The sequence below is a fragment of the Lynx rufus genome, unplaced genomic scaffold (assembly GCF_022079265.1).
Source record: "Lynx rufus isolate CCGP_SWC_20201006 ecotype Redwood Valley unplaced genomic scaffold, mLynRuf1.p SCAF_7, whole genome shotgun sequence".
Taxonomy (NCBI): domain Eukaryota; kingdom Metazoa; phylum Chordata; class Mammalia; order Carnivora; family Felidae; genus Lynx; species Lynx rufus.
In genome coordinates, this window is record NW_025814889.1 from 110452728 (window position 1) to 110472633 (window position 19906).

The following is a 19906-nucleotide window of genomic DNA, read 5'->3' on the forward strand; positions in this document are numbered from 1 at the left end:
ATGAGTAATTAAATTTTCTTTTAATACACCTGAATTTAATAATGATCTATATTATTTTGTTTGTAATATAACTGTTTTACTGTACTTTCACAGAGTAAACCTGTTATCTGCTGTGCTAATGATTATTTGTCATAGCAGAGTCTCAGATTACTAATGAATTGTGTAAATACAGTAAAATACTGGTTTGTGAGCATAATTTGTTCCAGAAACATGCTTGTAATCCAAAGCACTTATATGTCAAAGCAAATTTCCCCATAAGAAATAATGGAAACTCAGATGATTTGTTCCAGAACCCAAAAATATTCATATAAAAATGATCACAATACTGTAATGTCATAGACTCTGGGCCTAGAGTTCTTTCTTGTCTAGCAAGAAAGCGGGATGCAGGATTAAAATGTGAAAGATGGCTAATGTCCAGGAGAAGACAAGAGCCCCTGATTAAGGGTCCTTGCTCCTTTCTTATTAGGATCAGAAGGCTTACAAACATGGTGATGAACGTGCAGAAAGAGACAATGAAACTGTAAACATTAACTCATGGACTCATGGGAAAGGGGATCTTGAAGATATGCGGGGTTAGGGGTTTGGGTTAATACAAAACAAAAAATCCTGGTGCCCAGAGGAAAGTTGTTTACAGCAGACCGCAGGCACCACCTGTTTACCTAAACTTGTCTGGGGACAAGAAAGGTGGAACATGTAACCTCAGAGTCAACTAGGAACCTTTCTTTTGTTAATTAGCTCTGCTCTGGGCAGCTTTGCCCTGTAGTGGTCTATAGCCCTATTTACCTGTTTACCTAATTTGGTCCTTCTGCAAAAGCAGCTTTCTGCTATAATACTAAGCTGGGGAGTTGGGGGGGTGGGGGGGGTGGGTGGTATCTTCCCTGAATACCTAATCTTATTTACCTCATATACTTTTGTATTGGGGCATTGGCCCACCCTCTCTATACTTATTTACCTAATCTTGTTTACCCAAATTTGGGTGTGAGTATCCTATGGCTTTTTAATTCTTTATGCCTTATTAACCCATCAGTGCAGGCTCAGGGAATTCCTAAGCTTATTCCATTACCACCCTGCAATATAATATAAAATTAAGAAAATACAAAATGTAAAGAAAAATTAATCTGCACTTACCTTTGAAAACTTTAGTGGCTGCTGGTGTGAGGGAGACAAGAGAGAAGAGGGTTATTGTGTAGGACAACTTTCACCATCACTAACGGAATCACTGCTATCTATAGACTCCATGGAATCTTTCTCTTTTTATGCAACTTAAACAAAGAACCTATCCACTGGCACTTGCTTTTGCCTCCTTTTGAGGATTTCGTGGAAATGTGACATTGCATTGCCATTAAATAGATTCATCACCCACACTGCCACAGCCTTATTTGGGTGGTGCATTTCTATAAAATTTTGCACCGTTTCCACATTTTACACATCTCCCTAATCTCATTTGAAGTGAGGGATTCCTCTACCTTTTTCTCCTCCTCTCCAGATGAGATGCAGATGTAGACTTCCCATAAAATCTTGCAATTTCGGCCACTTGCATGCCTTGTTTGTACTGCTCAATGATTTCCTTCTTAACATCCACCATGATCATCTCCTTCTCACTGCCTTTCTTTTCAACCTTTTTCTGCATGGGGCCGTCATATACGCTTTCAGAGATACTACAATACAGTATTAATAAATTCTTGTCATATTTAATGAAACTGACAGTAAGACAGCAGAGGAAAGAGTCTATATTTGAAGGCAGTCTGACCTAAAATGAAACAAAGCATTCCTTAGCTTACTCTTGTGTGGAAAAGTGAAGTACGTACATAGGTGGTTTGAAGTGACAAGACACTAGTGCCAGTTGTGGGCACCCTCCAGAGTTCTGAAACCACCGATTTCTGCCACAGCCTGAGATCAAGCATGTGACCATGGGAGATGGTCACCCACAATTCCACAGCCAGAGAGACAGAGAGAGAGAGGGAGAGAGTGAGCCATTGGCTCAGTTGTGATCATGTGACTTTGTTTCACATACTACTATTGTAAGACATTACTCATTTATCAAGTTAAAATTTATTAGAAATATTTCCTTGTTTTGTGGAACACTTACAGAACGAGTTACTTTTGCAATCCAAGATTTACTATAATTAGTTATGTTAATAATTAATTTTTTAATTGGCCATTACCTATGGCTCTCTAATAGACCTAACAAAAAAAAATCATGTATATTGCAATTAAAAATAACCTATTCCCCCTGCATTTTCAGACTTCATCCATTCAGCTGAAAAATATGTCCCATTGGAACTATGGTAACATTTTAGGCTCTCAAAAAGGTTTCTAGAACCTTTTTTTTGCTTTTGGATACAAATCATGTCAGTTCAGTATAGTGCCTTAAAAATAATTTTGTCTGCCTGAGCTAAAGCCAATGATGTACAGAAATTAAGCAGCAAAGAACATTCTAAGTAGACAACACTCATGGTGTGTGTAGTCAGTATAGAGATACTAAAATGTTCCTATTTTCAAAGGAGAAATATTTGTTCCTTGTGGTTCCTAACATTCCCTGGTAGGGATGAAAAGCTTACAAGTATAATACCAGGGTCCCAGCAAGATATACTAAGAGGTAAGAGAGCAAAGATGCTGAATTTGAATACCCTTACATAAAATTTTTATTTATTTATTTTTATTTTTATTTTTTTTCAATATATGAAATTTATTGTCAAATTGGTTTCCATACAACACCCAGTGCTCATCCCAAAAGGTGCCCTCCTCAATACCCATTACCCACCCTCCCCTTCCTCCCACCCCCCATCAACCCTCAGTTTGTTCTCAGATTTTAGGAGTCTCTTATGCTTTGGCTCTCTCCCACTCTAACCACTTTTTTTTTTTTTTCTTCCCCTCCCCCATGGGTTTCTGCTAAGTTTCTCACGATCCACATAAGAGTGAAACCATATGGTATCTGTCTTTCTCTGTATGGCTTATTTCACTTAGCATCACACTCTCCAGTTCCATCCACGTTGCTACAAAGGGCCATATTTCATTCTTTCTCATTGCCACATAGTACTCCATTGTGTATATAAACCACAATTTCTTTATCCATTCATCAGTTGATGGACATTGAGGCTCTTTCCATAATTTGGCTATTGTTGAGAGTGCTGCTATAAACATTGGGGTACAAGTGCCCCTATGCATCAGTACTCCTGTATCCCTTGGGTAAATTCCTAGCAGTGCTACTGCTGGGCCATAGGGTAGGTCTATTTTTAATTTTTTGAGGAACCTCCACACTGTTTTCCAGAGTGGCTGCACCAATTTGCATTCCCACCAACAGTGCAAGAGGGTTCCCGTTTCTCCACATCCTCGCCAGCATCTATAGTCTCCTGATTTGTTCATTTTGGCCACTCTGACTGGCATGAGGTGATATCTGAGTGTGGTTTTGATTTGTATTTCCCTGATGAAGAGTGACGTTGAGCATCTTTTCATGTGCCTGTTGGCCATCCGGATGTCTTCTTTAGAGAAGTGTCTATTCATGTTTTCTGCCCATTTCTTCACTGGGTTATTTGTTTTTCGGGTGTGGAGTTTGGTGAGCTCTTTATAGATTTTGGATACTAGCCCTTTGTCCGATATGTCATTTGCAAATATCTTTTCCCATTCCGTTGGTTGCCTTTTAGTTTTGTTGGTTGTTTCCTTTGCTGTGCAGAAGCTTTTTATCTTCATGAGGTCCCAGTAGTTCATTTTTGCTTTTAATTCCCTTGCCTTTGGGGACGTGTCAAGTAAGAAATTGCTACGACTGAGGTCGGAGAGGGCTTTTCCTGCTTTCTCCTCTAGGGTTTTGATGGTTTCCTGTCTCACATTCAGGTCCTTTATCCATTTTGAGTTTATTTTTGTGAATGGTGTGAGAAAGTGGTCTAGTTTCAACCTTCTGCATGTTGCTGTCCAGTTCTCCCAGCACCATTTGTTAAAGAGACTGTCTTTTTTCCATTGGATGTTCTTTCCTGCTTTGTCAAAGATGAGTTGGCCATACGTTTGTGGGTCTAGTTCTGGGGTTTCTATTCTATTCCATTGGTCTTTGTGTCTGTTTTTGTGCCAATACCATGCTGTCTTGATGATTACAGCTTTGTAGTAGAGGCTAAAGTCTGGGATTGTGATGCCTCCTGCTTTGGTCTTCTTCAAAATTACTTTGGCTATTTGGGGTCTTTTGTGGTTCCATACAAATTTTAGGATTGCTTGTTCTAGCTTTGAGAAGAATGCTGGTGCCATTTTGATTGAGATTGCATTGAATGTGTAGATAGCTTTGGGTAGTATTGACATTTTGACAATATTTATTCTTCCAATCCATGAGCACAGAATGTTTTTCCATTTCTTTATATCTTCTTCAGTTTCCTTCATAAGCTTTCTATAGTTTTAAGCATACAGATCCTTTACATCTTTGGTTAGATTTATTCCTAGGTATTTTATGCTTCTTGGTGCAATTGTGAATGGGATCAGTTTCTTTATTTGTCTTTCTGTTGCTTCATTGTTAGTGTATAAGAATGCAACTGATTTCTGTACATTGATTTTGTATCCTGCAACTTTTCTGAATTCATGTATCAGTTCTAGCAGACTTTTGGTGGAGTCTATCAGATTTTCCATGTATAATACCCTGTCATCTGCAAAAAGTGAAAGCTTGACTTCATCTTTGCCAATTTTGATGTCTTTGATTTCCTTTTGTTGTCTGATTGTTGACGCTAGAACTTCCTGCACTATGTTAAACAACAGCGGTGAGAGTGGACATCCCTGTCGTGTTCCTGATCGCAGGGAAAAAGCTCTCAGTTTTTCCCCATTGAGGATGATGTTAGCTGTGGGCTTTTCATAAATAGCTTTTATGATCTTTAAGTATGTTCCTTCTATCCCGACTTTCTCGAGGGTTTTTATTAAGAAAGTTTTCTGAATTTTGCCAAATGCCTTTTCTGCATCGATTGACAGGATCATATGGTTCTTATCTTTTCTTTTATTAATGTGATGTATCACATTGGTTTGTGAATGTTGAACCAGCCCTGCATCCCAGGAATGAATCCCACTTGATCATGGTGAATAATTCTTTTTATATGTTGTTGAATTCTATTTGCTAGTATCTTATAGAGAATTTTTGCATCCATATTCATCAGGGATATTGGCCTGTAGTCTCTTTTTTTACTGGGTCTCTGTCTGGTTTAGGAATCAAAGTAATACTAGCTTCATAGAATGAGTCTGGAAGTTTTCCTTCCCTTTCTATTTCTTGGAACAGCTTGAGGATAGGTATTATCTCTGCTTTAAATGTCTGGTAGAACTCCCCCGGGAAGCCGTCTGGTCCTGGCCTCTTATTTGTTGGGAGATTTTTGATAACTGATTCAATTTCTTCGCTGCTTTCTATTTCCTCCTGATTGATTTTTGGAAGAGTGTGGGTGTTTAGGAATTTGTCCGTTTCTTCCAGGTTGTCCAGTTTGTTGGCATATAATTTTTCATAGTATTCCCTGATAATTGCTTGTATCTGAGGGATTGGTCTTAATAATTCCATTTTCATTCATGATTTTATTTGGGTCATCTCCCTTTTCTTTTTGAGAAGCCTGGCTAGAGGTTTATCAATTTTGTTTATTTTTTCAAAAAACCAACTCTTGGTTTCATTGATCTGCTCTACAGCTTTTTTAGGTTCTATATTGTGTATTTCTGCTCTGATATTTATTATTTCTCTTCTTCTGCTGGGTTTGGGGTGTCTTTGCTGTTCTGCTTCTATTTCCTTGGTGTGCTGTTAGATTTTGTATCTGGGATTTTTCTTGTTTCTTGAGATAGGCCTGGATTGCAATGTATTTTCCTCTCAGGACTGCCTTCGCTGCATCCCAAAGCATTTGGATTGTTGTATTTTCATTTTCGTTTCCATATATTTTTTAATATCTTCTCTAATTGCCTGGTTGACCCACTCATTCTTTAGTAGGGTGTTCTTTAACCTCCATGCTTTTGGAGGTTTTCCAGACTCTTTCCTGTGGTTGATTTCAAGCTTCATAGCATTGTGGTCTGAAAGTATGAATGGTATGATCTCAATTCTTGTATACTTGTGAAGGACTGTTTTGTGACTCAGTATGTGATCTATCTTGGGGAACGTTCATGTGCACTCGAGAAGAAAGTATATTCTGTTGCTTTGGGATGCAGAGTTCTAAATATATCTGTCAAGTCCATCTGATCCAGTGTATCATTCAGGGCCCTTGTTTGTTATTGATCGTGTGTCCAGATGATCTATTCATTTCTGTAAGTGGAGTGTTAAAGTCCCCTGCAATTACCACATTCTATCAATACGGTTGTTTATGTTTGTGAGTAATTGTTTTATATATTTGGGGGCTCCTGTATTTGGTGCATAGACATTTATAATTGTTAGCTCTCCCTGAGGGATAGATCCTGTAATTATTATATAATGCCCTCCTTCATCTCTTGTTACAGCCTTTAATTTAAAGTCTAGTTTGTCTGATATAAGTATGGCTACTCCAGCTTTCTTTTGACTTCCAGTAGCATGATTAATAGTTCTCCATCCCCTCACTTTCAATCTGAAGGTGTCCTCAGGTCTAAAATGAGTCTCTTTTAGACAGCAAATAGATGCATCTTGTTTTTTTATCGATTCTGATACCCTATGTCTTTTGGTTGGCACATTTAGTCCATTTACGTTCAGTGTTATTATAGAAAGATATGGGTTTAGAGTCATTGTGATGTCTGTAGGTTTCATGCTTGTAGTGATGTCTCTGGTACTTTGTCTCACAGGATCCCCCTTAGGATCTCTTGTAAGGCTGGTTTAGTGGTGACGAATTCCTTCGGTTTTTGTTTCTTTGGGAAGCCCTTTATCTCTCCTTCTATTCTAAATGACAGACTTGCTGGATAAAGGATTCTTGGCTGCATATTTTTTCTGTTCATCACATTGAAGATTTCCTGCCATTCCTTTCTGGCCTGCCAAGTTTCAGTAGAGAGATCTGTCCGGAGTCTTATTGGTCTCCCTTTATATGTTAGAGCATGTTCATCCCTAGCTGCTTTCAGAATTTTCTCTTTATCCTTGTATTTTGCCAGTTTCACTATGATGTGTTGTGCAGAAGATCGATTCAAGTTACGTCTGAAGGGAGTTCTCTGTGCCTCTTGGATTTCAGTGCCTTTTTCCTTCCCCAGATCAGGGAAGTTCTCAGCTATGATTTCTTCAAGTACACCTTCAGCACCTTTCCCTCTCTCTTCCTCCTCTGGAATACCAATTATGCGTAGATTATTTCTCTTTAGTGCATCACTTAGTTCTCTAATTTCTCCCCTCATACTCCTGGATTTTTTAAATCTTTTTCTCAGCTTCTTCTTTTTCCATAATTTTATCTTCTAGTTCACCTGTTCTCTCCTCTGCCTCTTGAATCCGAGCCGTGGTCATCTCCATTTTATTTTGCAGTTCATTAATAGCATTTTAGCTCCTCCTGACTATTCCTTAGTCCCTTGATCTCTGTAGCAATAGATTCTCTGCTGTCCTATATACTGTTTTCAAGCCCAGCGATTAATTTTATGACTGTTATTCTAAATTCACTTTCTGTTATATTGTTTAAATCCTTTTTGATCAGTTCATTAGCAGTCGTTATTTCCTGGAGGTTCTTTTGAGGGGAATTCTTCCGTTTCGTCATTTTGGATAGTCCCTCGAGTGGTGCGGGACTGCGGGGCACTTCCCCTGTGCTGTCTTGAATAACTTGTGTTGGTGGGCGGGGCCGCAGTCAGACCTGATGTCTGCCCCCAGCCCACTGCTGGGGCCACAGTCAGACTGGTGTGTACCTTCTCTTCCCCTTTCCTAGGGGTGGGATTCACTGTGGGGTGGCGTGGTCCGTCTGGGCTACTTGCATACTGCCAGGCTTGTGGTGCTGAGGATCTGGCATATTAGCTGGGGTGGGTAGGCAAGGTGCACAGGTGCAGGAGGGGCAGTCTCAGCTCGCTTATCCTTTGATGATCTGCTGTGGGAGGGGCCCTGCGGCACCGGGAGGGAGTCAGACCCGCTGCCGCTGCCGGAGGGATGGATCCGCAGAAGGACAGCGTTGGGTGTTTCACAGTGCAAGCAAGTTACCTGGCGGGAACTGGTTCCCTTTGGGATTTCGGCTGGGGGGTGGGCGAGGGAGATGGTGCTGGTGAGCGCCTCAGGGGCTCAACAACTCTCCTTCCTGTTTTCCTCCAGCCTTCCAGCTTTCCAAGCAGAGCTGTTAACTTATAACCTTCCAGATGTCAAGTCCCTCTTGCTGTCAGAACACACTCCGTCTGGTTCCTCTGCTTTTGCCAGCCAGACTTGGGGCCTCTGTTTGGCCAGCGGGCTGCCCCTCCGCCCCAGCTGCCTCCCGCCAGTCCATGTAGCACGCACCGCCTTGCCGCCCTTCCTACCCTCTTCCGTGGGCCTCTCGTCTGCGCTTGGCTCCGGCGACTCCGTTCTGCTAATCCTCTGGCGGTTTTCTGGGTTATTTAGACAGGTGTAGGTGGAATCTATCTAAGTGATCAGCAGGACACGGTGAGCCCAGCATCCTCCTACACCGCCATCTTCCCGAGCTAAAATTTTTAAAAATAGCTAGGATAATATTTTATGTGGTTTTGACCTATGTTTTATTCTTAAATCGGCTTTAATTTTGTCTTACAGGAAAACTTTTCTGGTTAAGTGAACCTTACAGTTTGTAAAGAAATTCAGCAACTTCACATAAAATTTGATTTCTTGCCAGTAGAGACTATCATAACAAAGTTTTCTGTTCTCTAAGAAAGTTTTTGCTTTTGTATTATCCTCTGTATAGTATTTAGTGAGTTTTTGGCTTAATATATTCAGGTGTATACATTACAAAGGTATTTTTCATAAAACAACTAGACAGTATCATTTTGAGAGTTCACCGTTTAAACTGTGCTGGTAAGCATTTAATTCTTATATTTCCTTTTGAAGAGCTAGCCAGCAGTTATATAAATGCTATTGGTATAGAATGTGAATATAGGCTTTGGTATTGGTAATGGTATTGGTATAGATGGGGATATAGGCTTTGGAAGGAATCTTTTGGTCTAATTTGATCAGTGCTATTATATTTTTATTTTATTTTATATTTTATTTTATATTTTTATTTTTAGAGAGCACACAAGAGTGGGGGGAGGGCCAGAGTGGGGCAGAGAAAGAGAACCTTAGGTAGGCTCCACCCCTCAGTGCAGAGCCTGATGCAGGACTTGATCCCACAACTCTGGTATCATGACCTGAGCTGAAATGAGGAGTCGGACTCTCAACCAACTGAGCCACCCAGGTGCCCCTATTTTTTTCTTTTTTTAATTTGTGTGTTAAAGAGGAATTAAAAGTCAAATGTTATTCCTCTGCTGTTGATTCTTCATTATATTTAGGAGAGGAAATTGCCTTGTTGTGGGACTAAGGAAATAGGAAAACACAGCTTATAAAGCTATATTTTATGTTTGTGTTATCCTTGGAGTATTCATTTCATTATTTTATTGCTAGTTTCAACAGTAAATACAGCAATTAGTTTGTGTGCCCTGAAAGACCATGGTACTTTAATGATGATTGTTTTTTTCCTTTCAGGAGAGAAGCCACAAGTCTTACCGTCCCTTAACAGTATTGACATTTCGCTTAAATTATCTGTTTAGTGAGCTGAAACCAATGTCATATCATCTCCTAAATATGATTTTTCATGCTGTGGTTAGTGTGATATTTCTTAAAGTCTGCAAACTTTTTCTGGACAACAGGAGTAGTGTCATTGCTTCTTTACTTTTTGCAGTGCACCCAATACACACAGAAGCAGTAAGTAAAACTGTGAATCAATTTTTTTCTTTTTTTTTTTTTTTAGCAGAGCCTACATAATGATTATAATGGTATATGTTTTTAAGAAAAAATTTAACTGTGGCTTTAAATCAAATATTTGAAGATTTTTTAATTAGTGTAAGTCTTAACTTTCTAGGCTACATAAAATTTTTAAATTTAAAAGAAGTTTTGAAACAAGCATTTATTATTTAAGGGTATAAGATATAATTGCTCAAGATTAGTAATGTAAAATATAAATGAATATAGGTCTTTTTTGCTAATTTTTTTATGAATATAGATTTAAAATATTTGTCAACTTGGCATTGTGTTTCAAAGGATAGGAAATATTTAGTAAGGCAAATTTAAGTAAAGGATGAAAATATATCAAAATATATGTAAACATAAACACATCCTAACAAATGATGATACCCAGTACTTTCATGTTGTCTCTTGCCATGTGTTTCAAAATTGTTAGCTGTCTCTGCTGTTGCCAATATGTCTGTCAGCCAGTACCTCCTAAGACATACTTAAACTATAACTTTATTTTTCTTGAAAACCGTGAAACCCCAATACTGCGCACAACAGAGCAAAGAGGACTCTGTTCGATTGCTTTGTTATGAGCTTTTGGTTGTAAGCAAAAATGTGTATGTTTAAACTCCAAGTGTTTGAATGTCTGTGTGTATTAGAAGGGGTGTGTGTGTCTCTCACTGTCTTGAACCTTTTTATGTCTAATTGAACAGATATTTTTCCATATGTTTATAAAAATGATAGGTTGTTTTAAATTCTACAGTGAATTCAGAGTACTTTTTCTTCTTTTTTTAATTTTTATTTAAAAAAATTTTTTTAAGTGTTTGTTTATTTTTGAGACAGACAGAGCATGAGCCAGGGAGGGGCAGAGAGAGAGAGGGAGACACAGCATCCGAAGCAGGCTCCAGGCTTGGAGCTGTCAGCACAGAGCCCGATGCGGGGCTTGAACTCATAGACCATGAGATCATGACCCGAGCCAAAGTTGACGCTTAACCAACTAACTGAACCACCCAGGTGTCACAAGAGTACTTTGTTTTTAAGTTTATTTATTTTGAGAGAGAGTATGAGTAGGACAAAGGCAGAGAGAGAATCCTAAGCAGGCTGCACACTGTCAACAGAGATCATGACCTGAGCCGAAATCAGGGGTCAATGCTTAACTGACTGAGCCCCCTAGGCGCCCCCAAACTTTTTATATACTGGCCTCTTTTTTTTCTTTTTTTTAAGTTTATTTGTTTTGAGAGGGAGAGAGAGAATCCCACGCACGCTGTATGCTGACAGCAGAGATCATGACCTGAGCTGAAATCAGGAGTTAACGCTTAACTGATTCAGGCACTCAGGCATACTTTAAAGGAAGAGGTTTGAGGGTTTTATATTTAATTTTTTAGAATTTAAAAGGGCTTTTTAAAGTTCATTGTCTTTAGTTTATAAGTTTATTTTGAGATAGACCTTACTGAATTTATGATGTTTTTATATTTTAAGAACACTTGTATTTTAAGAAAATATGTAAGGTCTTAGGTTTTTTTGTTTTTTTTAATTAAGACCTACTCTAGATATTGTACTAATATTATATAAGATGTTACTGTTGATGGAAGCTGGGTAAACCGTACACAGGACTTCTCTGTATCTATTTTTGCAACTCCCTGTGGGTCTGTAATTATTTCAAAATAGTGATGATAATAGAACTATTGTAGAGTCACTGGAAAATATATTTTTATGGAAGATACACAGATTTACCACACGAGGGCACTCAAAGAATGTCTAAGAAACTGAAATATGCTTGAAAAATTATGGCAATTTAATTTCTAAAGTGCTGTTCCTATTATATATGGTAGTTAAATTTTCAAGAGGCTCTTCATTAATATGAACTCCTCTCCCTTTCCCTTTTTAGGTAACCGGTGTTGTAGGAAGAGCAGAACTTTTGTCATCTATCTTTTTTCTAGCTGCATTTTTGTCATATACCAAATCAAAAGGACCAGATAATTCCATAGGTAAGTGTCTAACATTTAATTTTTTTTCTATAGATATAAAACTTGCTAAGTAATTTTTATTTACTCTATTTGTTATAAAATATATGCCACACTTGGGTTTATCTTTATATATTATACTATTTCAGCACGTATGGACATACGAACATGATATGCAACATTGTCAATAGTAAAAATTATTTTTGTATGCAGTTTATATTTTATCATGACTAACAGATTCTGTATTTAATTTAACTTAAAAAATTTACCCTAGAGTATAGGAGTTTTAGAGTCATTCCTAGTTCCATCTGTTGTTACCTATCAAAGATACAAGTACTAATACTTCAGTTGTCTTTCTGTAATAACACCTGTGAAGGCCATGAATTGTATTGTTTAGATAAAGTTGAAAGCCTATTAGTATATAACTTTTATTAGGTGTTGATCATAGTTCAGCTATTTATGGAGTCCCTACCATGTGGCCCACCCTGGAAAATGCTTTGTACACATTAGCTCATTAATCCTAGTTATGCCAGATATTATCAGAAAACAAGTTCCAGGTAATAAAAATGATTTGTGTGAACAGTAGACCTGAAAGAGGTTTTACATAATAGTAACCTGTATTTGGTTGATCTAAACTTTAACTCTAATTTTTTTTTCCCTACATCATTGGAGAATTTTCTCACTATAAACCCAAAGTACTGATGATAAGGGGCCTAATTTTACATTAACGGAAACTAAGTTTCAACAAATAAGTGATTTAGCCAAACACCTTTAGTATTGTCTTAGATTTGTAATAGGTAGGTTTCTATCTCCATTTCCTGGAATGGAGTTCCTGGTATACAGTAGGTGTTCAGTATATACTTGTTGAGCAAATGACCAAGTCAGCGATTAAATTATAATTAAAAAAAGTACTGAACCTGCTTTGGACCTCTCTCTGTCCTCTTAACTCCCATAGTCCTATTCCACATTACATAATTTTATACTTGAGACCATAAACAGATTTGTCATCATCTTTTGTATTCACTATTTAACGTATGTGTCCTTGCAAAGGTTTCCAATTTGTAATTATTTGATCACTTTAAATTCTAGGTTATTCATGACCCACACCCATTTTGAAAGCATGATCCACCTCAGGGCCTTTGCTTCTTTCTGTTACTTTGGGTTTCTGCTCAGATGCCATTAGCAGCACCACTCATCTTCCCATTCCTTTCTATTTCCCTTCACCTTCTGTTTTTCTTTATTAACACTTAGATCATCAGTTAACAAATAAATCTTGTTTATATGACTATTATCTTTCTCCTCCACAAAATGTAGTAGATACTTAAAATAACTATTTGAATATATGTGATTGCTAAAGGTTTGTATCTTTATACATGCAAAATTCAGTTTAGAAACCTATATTTTGAAATTGGAATGAATTTTAATGATTGAAATGGATTCTGTATTTATACGTGTATATTTTTAAGTGTTGTTAGTGTACTAGCAGGGGGACTTGTTTTGGACAAAATTACACATGGTTAACTTTAACCCCAGAGATCTATTTATAAAATCAAAGTATGTGTTCATACAGTAATGTAATCACCAAAAGTTGAAGAACTGAAGTGACTGGTTTCAATAAAGCTTTTGCCTTTATTAGAGCTGTTAGTTGCTGAGATTGAATCCAGCATTACAGAATGCAGCTGTTTGCTTTCTGTCTTGGAGTGGAATTACAAACTAGGAGAAGCTCTGAATTTAATGTCAGAAGAACCAAGTTAAAGTCCTGATTTCTTTATTGTGCATGACTGTTTTTTGGACCTCTAAAATTCTTTCTTCATCTTAAAAATGCACATGATTACATCTTCCCTTATATCACAGTAGAGTGATTTTGAGACTCAAATAATATATGCTAAACTGGTTATACAAGCCATTTGATATATTGTTTTAAATATCTTTTCAAGGCCGTTATTTCCCACTAATTTTTACTATATTCATACCCTTCCATTCATACTATTCTCTGTATCATTCATTTGCTAAGCTTATTCCCTCCTCCTCTCTATGCATGCATACCTCTTCCCCAGTTTTTCTATGTATATATCTTCAAAGTTCAACTTTAGGTTCAGCTTGTTTTGTAAATAATCATCTACTGATTTCTTTCCTGTATGAATTTCTTACGGAATTTAGCATTATGTTTCATTCCTTGGTATAATGTACTTTTGTATTGATGGTTTTGATCTGACTAGAATATGAGATTTTTTTTTTTTTTTTTTGAGGAAAGGAATACTGTTTTACTGGGTATCTCCAATAGTGTTTGAAGGTTTTTTGAGTTGTTTTTCTTTCAGTAATTTTAATCAGTAGAGTATTGTAAAGTTGAAAACAATTTCAAAAATAAATGAATTTCTGTAGTAAGCCCAACAACAAAAGAACATATATCAAACTCATGAATTATTTTTCTATTTATACTTGGATTTAGGTCAATTATTTGAGATTTTGCTCTGATTAATGTTCTTAATAAATAAACCTGAGATCACACAATTATACTGCAATATGCTTTTTTAACTTGAAAAGAATTGGAGGTCATATTTTACAGTAGGAAAACTTAAGCTCAGAAAACTTGTTCAAAGTCATAAAGCAAGTTAGTAGATATGGAATTATTCTCAAAATTCATTCTTCTTGAATCAAATTATTACCACTAACTAGTTGATATTGCTTAAAGTTGATGAAGTAGGTTTTCTATTTAAGTAGGACTTATGAATATTCTATTGATGGTATTTTTAAGTATATATATATATATATATATGTACATATATATGTGTGTATATATATATCCTGAGAGAGAGTGCAAGAAGGGGAGGAGCAGAGAGAGAGAGGAACACTACCAGCACAGCCCACTGCAGGGCTCAAACCCACAAAGCCGTGAGATCATGACCTGAGCTGAAACCAAGAGTTTGACACTTAACTGACTGAGCCACCCAGGTGCCCTCTAATGCAGATTTTTTAAAAGAATAGTATTAATTTAAATTCTATTTATCTGTTTCATTTTTATACTCTTTAAAATAAGAATGTTATTCTACTTTGCTTAGTAGTTTTCAGTTTGAAGTTTTTAATAAATGACAGATATAATAAAACATATAGATGTCTGTGTAATAATTTAAAGAATTTGCCTTCATTTCACATACATGGTTCATTAATCACAACACTCCAGCCTTTAAGCTTCCCTTCTCCAATTTGGCCACCCTACCTTTGTTTTAAAAATTAGTATTTCAGGGTGCCTGGGTGGCTAAGTCGGTTAAGCATTTGACTCTTGATTTCAGCTCAGGTCATGATCTCAGGGTTCCTGAGATTGAGCCCAGCTTTGGGCTCTGTGCTGACAGCAGGGAGCCTACTTGGGATTCTCTCCCCGCCCCCCGCCCCTCCCTGTGTGCGTGCATGCATGCGTGCATGCTGTCTCTCTCTCTCAAACTAAATAAACTTTTTAAAAACATTTCATTAGATAATTTTCCTCTCTACAAAAATTTTTTAGTTTAAGTTATACATTTCGATGTTTTGGGTATATAAAATCACAACATTTAAATACATTTTGAAATATGAAGTATAGGTTAATGGGAAATAACACAAATGTGAATATAGAATCATGAGTTTTTTAGTAATGTCCAGCAGTTGTATAACTTAAAATATTCATTTATGATACTATAAAATTGTTTTGTGTAGTTTATATTTTTCTGTTCTTAAATTGCAGTATGGACTCCAATTGCTTTGACAGTGGTTTTAGTTGCTGTTGCAACGTTGTGTAAAGAACAAGGAATAACAGTTGTGGGAATTTGCTGTGTGTATGAAGTATTTATTGCCCAGGGGGTAAGGAGAAATACAATTTTTATTGTTATCTTTTATCCTATTTGAATTTGATGATAATAAACTTGGTTTCTAAATGTGTCATTATAAATTATTCTCTTTACCAATAATGTTACCAAAAATTGCAAGAAACTGGCATATTTTGTCCTTGTAGCCACTGAAAATTACTTAACATTTTATAACTCCTTCAGTTTTTTAAGACTGTTGTTTCAGTTTCAATAATGGAATCATTAGGTAATTTGGAAATGTACACAGTAATACCGTCCAATATGATTCGTTATTGGGTAAGATTATCGGACTCAGTTTTATTCCTTATCAGTTCCACACATTGCTCCATACTGATTTTATAATTACAGTCAATTTATATCTAATCTTGCATTTTGAATGTATTGCATTGTTGAAAATGTTGTAGTATATTGTTATTTAAAACTTTTTTTTTCCTTTTGCAGTATACTTTGCCATTATTATGTACTACTGCCGGACAGTTTTTCCGTGGGAAGAGTAATATTCCATTTTCTATGCTGCAGACACTAATAAAACTCATTGTTTTGATGTTCAGTACACTATTACTTGTTGTGATTAGAGTCCAGGTCATTCAGTCCCAACTTCCAGTATTCACCAGGTATGGAAATTCTGGTTCTTGTTTTTGTTTTTTTTTGTTTTGTTTTGTTTTGTTTTCATTCTTTCTTTAACTCTTGATGTTCAGTGATTATAATAGAAGTGTTTGATTTACATTGAGTTTTTTTTCTTTTTTCATGTTTATTTATTTATTTATTTTGAGAGAGAGTAAAAACAGAGCACAAGCAAGGGAGGAGCAGAGAGAGAGGGTGAGAGAATTCCAAGTAGGCTCCACGCTGTCAGCACAGAGCCCAGTGCGGGGCTCGATCTCATGAATCATGAGATCACGACCTGAGCTGAAATTAAGAGTTGGCTGCTAAATGACTAAGCCACCCAGGCGCCCCTACATTGAAGTTTTTTTTAACAGCTTTTTGTATAATTAATAATTTTTTAAAACCTGCATATATTTATAATGTACAAATTAGTAAATTTTGACATATTGAGTACACTCATGAAACCAACGAATGAAAATAATGATTTTAATCTAATGAAACTTTAACCTATTTTAACTTAATTGGTTATTAAGTGATGTCTTATATAGTTTAAGTGATTTTTATCTACTTGTTCTATTATTAAGTAGAGGATGTTGAAATCTTTGACTATAATTGTAGATTGGTCTATTTCTTCTTGTAGTTTTTACTTCATGTGTTTTAAAGCTCTATTTTCAAGTGGTTAACATCTAGGATTATAATGTCTTGATGAATTAATCCCTTTACCTTTATTAATGAGTTTCTTTATCCTTGGTAATAATCTTTACTCAGAAATTCACTTTATATATCTTTTGTTAGAGTTACATGGTTTATCTTTTTCCATCTTTTTACTTTTTATCTACAATATCTTTTTTTTTATTTTGAGAGAGCAGAGAGAGACAGAGGGAGAAAGAAAATTCCAAGCAAGCTTTGAACTGTCAGCACAGAGCCCAGGGCAGGTCTCAATCCCACAAACCATGAGATCATGACCTGAGCTGAAATCAAGAGTCGAACACTTAACCAACTGAGCCATCCAGGCACTACTGTCAGTATCTTTGAAGTTGATATCTTACAGGCTGCATATAATTGAGTCTTCCTTTTTTGTTTGATCAGATAATCTGTTTTTTAAATGAGGTGTTTCAGCCACTTACATTTAATGTGATTTTCGTATTGTACCATTTTTGTTTGTGACTAAAGGACTTTATCATTTCTTGACCTGTAGGTCTGTTGATGCCAAATTGTTTTAGCTTTTGTATATAAAAAATCTTTATTTTACCTTTGTTTTTGAAAAATATTTTCCCTGAGTTTAGAATTCTACACTGACTGTTTTGCATTTAGCACTCTAAAAATGTTGCTCTACTATTTTCTAGCTTGCATTGTTTTTACTGGGAAAACCTCTGTCATCTTTATTTTTGTGCTTCTGCATATAGTGTGTCTTTTTCTCTATGCCTGCTTTTATTATTTTCTCCTCACCATTGTTTCTCTTTTTATTTTATTTTTTAAGTTGAGACATAACTGATATATAACACTATATGAATTTTAGGTATACAGTGTCATGATTTAGTATATGCGTATTGAGAAATTATCACAATAAATTTACTTAACATCCATCACCACACATAATTACAGAAAATTTTTTTCTTGTGATGAAAACTTTTACGATCTACTTTCTTTGCAGCTTTCAAATATGTAATATGGTATTATTAACTGTAGTCCCCATGCTGCATATTACTACTGTAGGACATACTTATCATATAACAAAATTTGGGTGAAGGTGGTCAAATGATACAAACTTCTGGTTACCCTTACTTTTATTTTCATGTGTACTGTGCTTAGGTTAACTGAGTTTAGAATCTATATGTTTTAGTATGTAAATTTTGGAAATGTTTTAGCCATTACTCATTGAAATTTGTTTCTATTCTTCTAGGACCCCAATTACATGTAAATTAGGCCTTTTGAAGTTGTCACACTAATGCTCTGTTTATTCCCCTCCCAAAACTATTTTCTCCGTTTTCATTTTGGTAGTTTCTTCTGCTTTGCATTCAAGTTCACTGGTCTTTTTTATGCAATGTCGAGTCTCCCTTTAATTTTTTCTAGTTTTTTCATTTCAGACATTGTTTTCATCTCTAGAAATTCTGTTTAAGCCTTTTTTCTATGTTTCATGTCTTTACATGTTCTAATACTTTAATGTCTTCATCTACTAATTTTCTTGTGTGTGTCATTTCTTAGTTTAGATTGAATAATTTTTCTCCTCATAGATTATATGTTTCTACTTTTTCACATGCCCAGTAATTTTTTAGTAGATGCCATATGTGAGTTTTACTTTAATATATTCCTATAAATATTTTAGAGCTTTATTTTGGGATGCACTTAAGTTATTTGAGAGATGTTTCATCTTCTAGTCTTGCTCTTAAGCTTTGTTATATGAGACCCCAGCAGCATTTATGATAGAGGTAATTTTCTTCCACTACTGATTCTGTCTGATAGACTGTGACTTATGAGAGCTTTTATTCTGGCTGCTGAGGAACTATTCCTAGCTCTGTATGTCATTTGAGAATTTTTATCTAATTCCTTTGAGAGGTAGTTTCCTATTTCTATTATTTTTCCTGCTGCTGTAACAAATTAGCAGAAACTGGGTAGCTTAAAGCAGCAGAAATTTATTCTCTTACAGTGATGGAGGCCACAGTCCAAACTGTGTCAGGCATAGTTGATTCCTTCTGAAGACTCTCAGGAAGAAGTCTGTTCCATGCCTCTTTCCTCGTAGCTTCTAGTGGTTGCTAGCAGTCTTTGGCATTCCTTGGTGTGTTGCTGTATCACTGCAGTGATTATACATTTGGTTTAAGGCTCACCCTAATCCAGTGTGACCTCATCCTAACTTGACTAATTACATTGGCAAAGAACCTATTTCCAAATAAGGAAAAAAATCTGAGGTTCTGGATAGACATGAATGTTTGAGAGACATGGTTCAACCCACTACACTGACCTTGAGTATTTCCATATATATATGCTGATCGGTTCTGATCAGTACTACAAACTGGAAGGAGACCCTCTACAGATCTGAGTTCTCTTTCTCAGCATCTTTTTTCTCTCTGATATTCTCCCCCACTGAGTCTATCGACCTGGGCTCCTAGGGATCCCAGTTCCATCTTCACAACTCAGGGATACTCCTAGGCTCCACTGGGTTCTCCCTCAATGCTCCACAGACTAAGAACTGTATCCAAGTATTGAACTTTCCAGGTAGGGTTTCCCTCATTTGTTTTCCTTCTCTTGGGTATCATTGTCTTTCTTTGCCTGATACCCAACTGTGTTATGTCTTGTCCAGTTCTTCTCTCCTTTAAGACTAGAAGCAAAAAGGGGCGCCTGGGCGGCTCAGTCAGTTGGGTGTCCGACTTCAGCTCAGGTCATGATCTCACCGTCCGTGAGTTCGAGCCCCACATCAGGCTTTCTGCTGATAGCTCAGAGCCTGGAGCCTGCTTTGGATTCTGTGTCTCGTTCTCTCCCTGCCCCTCCCCCCACTAGCACTCTGTGTCTCTCTCTCAAAAATAAAATAAAAACATTAAAAAAAATTAAAAAAAAAGACTAGAAGCAAAAGTTATACTGAATTTAACAGTCTACATATCTTGTTTTCCTGCTCTAACATTTAGCATTTTCCCATTTCACCTTTTTCAGGGTAAAATTTATAATGAAATTTATAGGGGCACCTGGGTGACTCTGTCGGTTAAGCATCTAATTCTCAATTTCGACTC

General features: G+C 36.5%; 1 protein-coding gene across 2 annotated transcripts in view; it reads left to right on the forward strand.

Annotated features, from left to right (window-relative positions):
* TMTC3 (transmembrane O-mannosyltransferase targeting cadherins 3) overlaps positions 1–19906 on the forward strand; it is a 60390-nt gene that overhangs the window by 11564 nt on the left and 28920 nt on the right. For both annotated transcript variants that reach the window (XR_006959795.1, XM_047066029.1), the window contains exons 3-6: positions 9536–9754; positions 11670–11769; positions 15461–15576; positions 16023–16195. Coding sequence is in view for 1 of the 2 variants with exons in the window: in XM_047066029.1 (XP_046921985.1) it covers positions 9536–9754; positions 11670–11769; positions 15461–15576; positions 16023–16195 (608 nt within the window). In the remaining variant the exon portion in view is untranslated. The remainder of the gene's footprint in view (positions 1–9535; positions 9755–11669; positions 11770–15460; positions 15577–16022; positions 16196–19906) is intronic.